Source organism: Solanum tuberosum, unplaced genomic scaffold (genome assembly GCF_000226075.1).
Source record: "Solanum tuberosum cultivar DM 1-3 516 R44 unplaced genomic scaffold, SolTub_3.0 scf00267, whole genome shotgun sequence".
NCBI classification, from domain to species: Eukaryota; Viridiplantae; Streptophyta; class Magnoliopsida; order Solanales; family Solanaceae; genus Solanum; species Solanum tuberosum.
This window is the reverse complement of record NW_006239199.1, coordinates 396326-405594: the sequence shown is the minus strand read 5'-3', so window position 1 is coordinate 405594 and position 9269 is coordinate 396326. Positions and strand designations below refer to the sequence as shown.

General features: G+C 38.9%; 1 protein-coding gene across 1 annotated transcript in view; it reads left to right on the top strand.

Moving 5' to 3' along the window:
• Window positions 1-1114, top strand: part of LOC102597461 (desiccation protectant protein Lea14 homolog) — a 5481-nt gene extending 4367 nt beyond the window's left edge. The window contains exon 3 of the mRNA XM_006358592.2: window positions 919-1114. Coding sequence (XP_006358654.2) covers window positions 919-1114 — 196 coding nt within the window. The remainder of the gene's footprint in view (window positions 1-918) is intronic.
• The last annotated feature ends 8155 nt before the right edge of the window (window positions 1115-9269 follow it).

Here is a 9269-nt window from a genome sequence, read left to right as displayed (position 1 = left end):
TATATATATATATATATATATATATATATTTTCATGAACTAGAGAGAGAGCAAATTTCATAACCAACTCTACTCTTGACTCAAAAGAAAAATTAAGTCACAAGTAATTATATCTTAATCAAGAAAACTTATGCTTAAACTGTAGAAGAAACAGACCTATTAAGTTCTACACATCAAACCAACAATACTCCAGTGAACACAAGATTTAAGATCGGTAAGCAAACATTATGTCTTAGCTTAAACAAAACAAACTAAGAGAGAAAGCTTTCGAGAACATACAAAATATTCGCTTATATTGCTTATCCCAACAAAAATATAAGCAAATCTCGGTCACAAAAATTTAGGAGCAGCAAAACGAACACCTAAGGTCACACAGAAACAGAACTATAACGAAAAATATTCAACCCATCTCAAAGTGGAATTCAACGACACAATATGATAAACTTAAACTACTAAACAAGATATGACGGTGAATGAACATAAAGAGGCATAAAATTACCTTTCGTCGGGCAGCCAACTGGGATCGGACGAGCTTGGAGAGTTCTATTCCCCCACCAACAACTTAAAGAGTTCCAATCGAGCAGCGGGAGGGTCGAGTTCAAGAGAAGAAACCAAAAATGAGATGCTCTTTAAAACATTAGTTGATTTTTAGTCTCTAATTCAGTCTCAAAAAAGCTTATGTATTTCACTGTGTTTTATCCTTTTTCCTTGACTCAAAATTTCCGAACAAAAACAAACTCCTCACTTTTGCAATTTTTTTTTCTTTTCCCCTTTTCCCAACAAGCCGAAGGGGGCTTCTATATAGATGGGGATTTAGGGTTCGTTTTTGGGGGGAAAGAGGCTGATTTTCGGGTAAGAGTAAGACATATTTCCAAAATTCAAATCTTTTCACCATTAGGCTAAACACCTTTTTCTGAAGCTTCAACCTTATTCCAAAAGAGGAAAGGGAGGGGAAACGCGTGCTTGCTTTTGCTGCACTGTTGGTACGAATTTGGAGAGAAACGTTGGACTGGACTAGGCTCGCAATTTTGGGGCTGCGATGCTTTGCGACATTGCTGGACTGCTGGTGCGTTTCTGGTTACCACGTTGCTGGGTTTCTCCTCATTTTTGTGTGAAGGAGAAGACCAAGACGTATAGGGGTGGGGTCGGTCACATGGGTTTGATGTATGCAAATAGTTATAATTGTATGTTGTATGTTAGTGGGCCCCTAGGAATGGATTTCTTTGGTGTTGGGCTGGGAATTAAGTAGCGGGCTGTTTGGAATCAAATTAGGCTGAAAATTATGGCCCAATTTTGGGTCTTGAAGAATTGGGAGGCTACGATAGCAAGTGGCTAATTTTGTCATTGCCAAATTCGAAACTTAGCTAAATTTAGCTAATGAATTAAAATTAATCAATTAACGGGCTTCTTAAATTCAACGAAATAAAATAATTAACTCGACTATAAAATAATTAATTTAATTACAAACTAATTAACTCAAAATTATAACTATCATTTAAACTAAACTAAATTAGTAGAATATTTAACTAAAATTTAAATCTTTTTGAGATGAATTTTCGAAATGTCTATAAAATATACTAATTATATACAAAATTATATAAAACATATATATTACTTAAAATGATAAAATTAATTAAAAGTAACTTTTAAAATATTTGAACTTTATATATAAAAAAATTAATTATTTCAAATTGTTTGGGATTTAAGAAGCTCGGAAATTAATATATATTGTGGAGGTCCAAAATTGGGTGTCAACAACTGTCCCTCGTTTGACTTGGATTGATGAAAGAAATCCGAGGAAAATGAAATTGACGAATCCAATTTTGAACGACCACATCTTCATTTTTTCGAAAGGGGGTCTTTGGTGCGGACTTTAGGAATTATGGCTGAACCCCGAAAGATGGGTTTTCTACATATCTCAGGCTATATGAGAATTCAGGCCACTTGTAGTTCGATAAGCTTGATTTAATGAAAGAATTCAAGAGTCATCCCTATACCGAATTATGAAGGCACCAGAATGCTCGGGAAGAAGATTTAAGAGCAAATGTTGGAATACAGCCGAGTTTCAACATCGATTCTGCCTACATATCCCTCAACTTAGGGAATCAGGCTGCTTGTAGTTCGACTCTATCGGTTGAAAAGGAATTTATTATGCAAGATAACCTTTGGTTTTGGAAAAGTGACAAAGCAAGTCGAGTATGAAAAAAGGCTTGCAACCACTTAGCCATGAATGTGGCGCGCTTCACACCCATAATTAAGAACTTACACGGACATAATTTCCAAATCTCTTGGTGCATTCTCACTCAGATTGTAAAGCTGCTTCCGGTAGAGATCAAAACATTTTCGGATGCGAAACTGAAACCATGAAACTGAAAGAAAAACCCACATGCCTTCTAATGGGGTGTGGTTTGATTGTGGTGGAAGTCGCTCCTCTGCTCGCTTCCTAAGAGTTTTGGCACTCCTCTTTGGACTATGTCCCAGTTCTCTGCTAAGAAAAAGTTCTACGTTGTGCCGCATCCTTTTTGATGTCGTCTGCACCTGTGGTTTGTTTTGAGAATTCATCTTCCCAGATGCTCTCGACAAAGACTGAGATAAAAATTATTAGCATAAAAATGCAATTCAGATGGAGATATAGTGTCTTTTACTGTGTTGACACTTAATTGCTCTCCTTGAACATTTGACGTCAACTCTATCGGGTTTGACGTAAAGCAAATAAAACTTGTGTCTTATATTTGCAATATAATCTTCAATGTACTCTTCCTTTGAATGTCAAAGCAATAAAATAAGCTGATGTAATATGTTGATGGTTCTCTTGATCTCGTGTTTGCAAAGAAAAATGATGCAGTTCATGTTGCTTCTCTTGTGATGGCCAAATCTTTCTTTTGTGATGCATAACTCTTTCTCATGCTATGCATGAATCCTTCTCTTGCGATGTATGAATTCCTTTCCCGCGATGCATGAATCTTCTCTTGCGATGCATGAATTTCTTTTCTCGCGATGCATGAATTTTTTCCCCGCGATGCATGAATCTTCTCTTGCAATGCATGAATATTTTCTTGCGATGCATGAATCTCCTTTCTCGCGATGCATGAATCTTCTCTTGCGTTGTATGAATTCCTTTCCGTAATAAAATAGGCTGATGTAATATGTTGATAGCTCTCTTTTGATAGGCGAATTTTTCCCGCGATGCGCGAATCTTTTTTTTTTTTCGCGATGTGAATCTCTTTTCTCGCGATGCATGAATCTTCTCTTGCGATGCATGAATTTGCAATATAATCTTCAATGTACTTTTCTTTTGACGTCAAAGTAATAAAATAGGCTGATGTAATATGTTGATAGCTCTCTTTTGATAGGCGAATTTTTCCCGCGATGCGCGAATCTTTTTTTTTTTTCGCGATGTATGAATCTCCTTTCGCGATGCATGAATCTTCTCTTGCGATGCATGAATCTCTTTTTTCACGATGTATGAATCTTTTTCCCGCGATGCATGAATCTTCTCTTGCAATGCATGAATCTTTTTCTCGCGATGCATGAATCTTTTTCCCGCTATGCATGAATTTTTCTCTTGCTATGCATGGTTAGTCCTTTGCAATGCATGAATCTTTTTTCTCGCGATACATGAATCTCTTTCCCGCGATGCATGACTTCTTTTTGCTATGCATGGATCTTTGATCATGCCTCATTGATACCGAACGAAGATGATGCTTCACCCAGCAACATATGTGATCTGCTAGGTATCTCTTGGACGGCGGTGTCGTCTCAATCGACAATATAAAAAAAAATGACCCTCGAAGTAGTGGTATCATCTCATTTGACAATACGATATAAATGNNNNTCTTGGACGGCGGTATCGTCTCAATCGACAATATAAATAAAAATGACCCTTGGAGTAGTGGTAAAAAGTGACCCTCGAAGTAGTGGTATCATCTCATTTGACAATACGATATAAATGACTCTCCGGGTAGTGATATTGTCTCAATCGACAATATAAATAAAAATGACCCCTCGGGTGGGAGATATTATCATATCTGATAATATAATGCAAATAAATATCTTCTAGGTATCTTTAGTTGCTGGAAAATAATAATATTTCTCTCTTCAAGGGTTTCTTTTGTCCCATCTCCGAACATAATTACATGTTCATTATAGACTTCGCTTTGTAGGGAATTGAATGAAATAATGTTATTCATAATTCAAAATCTTTGATATAAGCAGCATAATCTATTTCTTGCGTCCACAGAAAAATTGTCAATTTTGGGGATCTCTTTGCCCTTTTGACTTCTCCACATTCATTGAATGGTGGAATATGCCGATTTTGAGGTGAACTTATAGGCCTGCGTCCACAGAAAAATTGTTAGTTTTAAAAAAAAGAACTGATCTGTGTCGATCCCTTCGGTTGTCTGCTTCTTGTCTTGCTATCTCCGGTTGATTTCTCCGATCTCCTGCTCTTGATAGATAAGACGAAATATTTTTAAGCAAAATAATTAAAAGGTGAGGGAAAAGTTCTTTAAGGAAAAATAGATTTTCAAAAATAATGTTTGGGAAAGGTCACTGCCGAGTGTCATGTCATGTCAAACTTAATGAACGCCATTTGGAGGTGATGTCTCAAGATCTATCTGATTACTTGTTGGGGCGTGTCCAAAGTTGTTCTAGACTTCAGATGCACCTCATTGAAATTTTGGGGTCATCCTCAAAATTCCTGTCCCAATTAACTGTCTTGGCTTATCTTTAACCGTTGATGAGCAAATAACAGAATTTTTGAGATCTTCTCAAAAATTCTGTCCCAGTTGTAAATCTCAAAGTAACTTCAGTCTTGATTTTGTTGGAGAGATCTCTTTCTCGAGAATTTTTGCGTCCCTCTCAAAAATTCTGTCGCAGTTTCTATTGTAAAGGAAAAATAAAAATCTCACGGGAGATATGACTGAGCCGTTGTGGCAGGAATCATGTCAAACGTAGTTCCCCCTCTCGAGGATAAGCAAAAATAAGGAATTTTAACAATGAAACCGACCGAGGCCGACATAGGCCGCTTACGTATCTCATTCTTGAGAATTCAGGTCGAACGTAGTTCAAATACAAGGGATAAATTTTTGAACAAAACGATTACAAGAAAATAGAACGATTACAAGGGAATGACAGAAATACAAACTGAAACCTCACACGTAGTATCTCTTGACAGCATCTGAATTGATTGGTTTCGCCATTCGGTGCCGTCCATCTCCGACAGGACCAAGACACCTCCAGATAATACTTGCGAACCATGTAGGGTCTTTGCCAATTTGGTGCAAATTTCACTTTATATTCATCCTGGTGAGGGAAAATACGTTTGAGAACCAACTGACCATTTTCGAATATTCTGGCTCTTACTTTCTTGTGGAAAGCACGAATCATTCTCTGTCGATAGAGTTGACCGTGACAAACAACAACCATTCTTTTCTCATCAATCAATGTTAGCTGATCAATCCGCTTGCGAACCCATTCAGCATCACCCAATTCAGCTTCTTGGATGATTCTCAACAAAGGTATTTCAACTTCTGCAGGTATAACTGCTTCTGTTCCATATACTAGCAAATATAGAGTAGCTCCAACTGATGTTCTGACAGTCGTTCGGTAACCCAACAAAGCATATGGCAACATCTCGTGCCAACCTCTGCGATTATCAATCATTTTCTTTAAAATCTTCTTTATGTTCTTGTTAGCAGCTTCTACAGCTCCGTTCATTTGGGGACGATAAGCAGTTGAATTTCGGTGAGTAATTTTGAATTATTCACATATCTCTCTCATCAAGTGACTGTTGAGATTCGCTCCATTATCAGTAATAGTGGATTCTGGCACTCCAAACCTACATATCAAATTATTGCGAACAAAATTAGCTATAACTTTCTTGGTCACCGACTTATACGAAGATGATTCTACCCACTTGGTGAAGTAGTCAATGACAACCAAAATAAATCTGTGTCCGTTAGAGGCGGTTGGATCTATTGGACCAATGACATCCATGCCCCAAGCTACAAAGGGCCAAGGTGAGCTCATGGCATTAAGTTCGTGAGGTGGGACTCGAATCAAATCTCCATGCACTTGACATTTATGACACTTCTGCACAAACTTGCAACAATCATGCTCCATAGTCATCCAAAAATAACCGGCTCGGAGGATCTTTCTTGCCAAAGTGAGCCCATTTATCTGAGTACCACAAACTCCAGCATGTATCTGGTCCAGAAGCTTTGCAGCTTCATTAGCATCAACGCATCTGAAAAGACCTAAATCTGGAGTCCTCCTGTAAAGGATTTCCTCACTTGCAAAGAAATTGAGGGCCATGCGGCGTATCGACTTCTTTTGGTTGAACGTTGCATTCTCAGGATAAGACCCGTCCTCTAAATACTTCTTGATGTCAAAATACCAAGGCAGACCATCTAGTTCCGTTTCAACATACGAACAATGGACAAACTGCTCTTTTACCTCTATATCCACCGGATCAATATAACTTTTATCTGGATGTTTAATCGTTGAGGCGATGGTGGCAAGAGCATCAGCCAACTCATTATGCGTCTTGGGAGTGTGTTTGAACTCAATCTTGCAAAATCTTTTGCACAACTTCTGTATATACTGCACATACGGTGTTATCTTTGGATTCTTCACAGCCCATTCACCTTGAACTTGATGAATTAGTAAATCTGAATCTCCAATAACCAACAACTCGTGAACATTCATATCAATGGCCATCCTTAGACCGAGGATGCAAGCTTCGTATTCTGCCATGTTATTTGTGCAATTAAATCGGAGTTTAGCCACCATAGGATAATGCTGACCGGATTCTGATACTAAGACCGCTCCGATACCTTTCCCTTGGTGATTTGCCGCTCCATCAAAGAATATTCTCTAACCAGGGTAGGCTTCAGAAATATCGTCACCCACAAATGAAATTTCCTCGTCAGGAAAATAGGTCTTGAGCGGTTCATACTCCTCATCAACTAGATTCTTTGCAAGATGATCAGCCAAGGCTTATGCTTTTATCTCCTTTTGAGTCACACACATAATGTCAAACTCACTCAAAAACATTTGCCATTTAGCCAACTTCCCGGTCGGCATTGCTTTCTGGAAAATATACTTCAACGGGTCCATCCTGGAAATAAGGTACGTGGTATAAGAAGACAAATAATGTCTTAACTTTTGAGCGATCCAAGTCAAAGAACAACATGTTCTCTCCAAAAGAGTGTAACGAGCCTCATATGGAGTGAACTTTTTGCTCAAGTAATAAATGGCTCGCTTCTTCTTCCATGTTTCATCATGTTGACCAAACATGCATCCTAATGCATTATCTGAGACCAATAAATATAGCAATAACGGACTCCCTTTTCGGAGAGGGACTAACACTGGTGGATTGGACAAATAGTTCTTGATGGCATCAAAAGCAGTTTGACATTCTCCGGTCCACTTGGTCGAGGCATCCTTTTTCAATAACTTAAAGATGGGTTGCAGTGGGCTGAGCTATAAATCGAGTGATGTAGTTGAACCTTCCCAGAAAACTCATCACCTCTTTCTTGGTCTTTGGAGGAGGTAATTCTTGTATCGCCTTGATCTTGGAAGGGTCAAGCTCAATGCCCCTCCTGCTGACTATAAATACCAACAACTTGCCAGTTAGCACTCCAAAAGCACACTTGGTGGGATTTAACTTCAAATTGTATCGGCGTAAGCGATCAAAGAATTTTCTCAAGTGAGTCAAATGGTCCGAACTCTCGTGGGACTTTATTATGACATCATCTACATACACCTCGATCTCCTTGTGAATCATGTCGTGAAAGATGGTTGTCATGGCCCTCATATAAGTAGCACCGACATTCTTAAGACCAAAAGGCATCACTCGATAATGATATACACCCCAGGGCGTGATGAAACTTGTCTTTTCTGCATCTTCTTCATCCATCAGGATCTGGTGATAACTGCATAACAATCCACAAACGACTGTATCTCATGCTTAGCACAATTATCAATGAGAATGTGAATGTTTGGCAATGGAAAATTATATTTCGGGTTAGCTTTGTTGAGATCTCTGTAGATGTAGTTCAACCTTCTAAAAAACTCATCACCTCTTTCTTGGTCTTCGAAGGAGGTAATTCTTGAATCGCCTTGATCTTGGAACGGTCAAGATCAATGCCCCTCCTGCTGACTATAAATCCCAACAACTTGCCAGCTGGCACTCCAAAAGCACACTTGGCGGGATTTAACTTCAAATTGTATCAGGCTTAAACTTCTGAGTCTTTTGTTTTACTGGACTGAAATCTGGATTGATCGGCAACTTGTGGGACACCATATTCGTGCTCAGCCCTGGCATGTCTTTATAAGACCAAGCAAACACATCAATGTACTCCCTGAGCAAACGAACTAGGTCACTTCTTTAGGCTTCAGTCAGATGGACACTGATTCTGACTTCTTTGACACACTCCTCATCTCCGAGATTCACAGTTTCAGTTTCTTCAAGATTTGGCTTGTGTTGATTCTCGAATTGTCGAAACTCTTCAGTAACATGTTCGGGTACCTTATTTTCCTCTCCGTCTTCCTCGCACTCATCATCACCTGCCTCATTTCGTTCACTCGGTTCATGACATGACATGACATTGGCAGGTTTTAAATTAATATTACTGAAATCATAAGCAAACAAAGTTAGAAAAGTAAAATTTAAACGGATAAGTAAACAAACAAATTTTGATAAAAGAGGCTTTTCATTTAAATTGAAAAACAAGCACAAACTTTGGCCATGGCCGAGGGCCATTTTGCCTTTTTAAACGTCACAAGGGAATTTAAAAGCTTCAAACAAATAACAATTGCATAAAGGGTGGGTCTCGGGCCTTTTCCGGACTACCACCGATTTTAAAACAAACAAAATGCATGTCCTTTCTTCCCAGATGAGCGGGAAATCAGGAGTGGTATGGAGGTGCAATTCTGCAATCGCTCATCAGGTTCTGCATCACGGATGCCTGATGTCCCAGCCTCTTCCTCGATGACCGTATCAATCTCCTCAAAAAGGCCCCAGATTCCTTCCTCGAGACCACCATCGTTGACATTTTCTCGTACTAGAATTGACTGGTACAGATGAGGAATTGACCTGGCCAATGCTTGATCAATATTCTTATTCTTCACCTCTGCTTCATCAACATCCGTGGGGACATACCCCAAACCAAACTTTGCTCCTTTGGAGGGAATTTGGATAGGCTCAACGATTCCTTGAAAGTGCTTCCCCAATCCGAAACCTGGTTCGAAACCACTCTGGAGCAT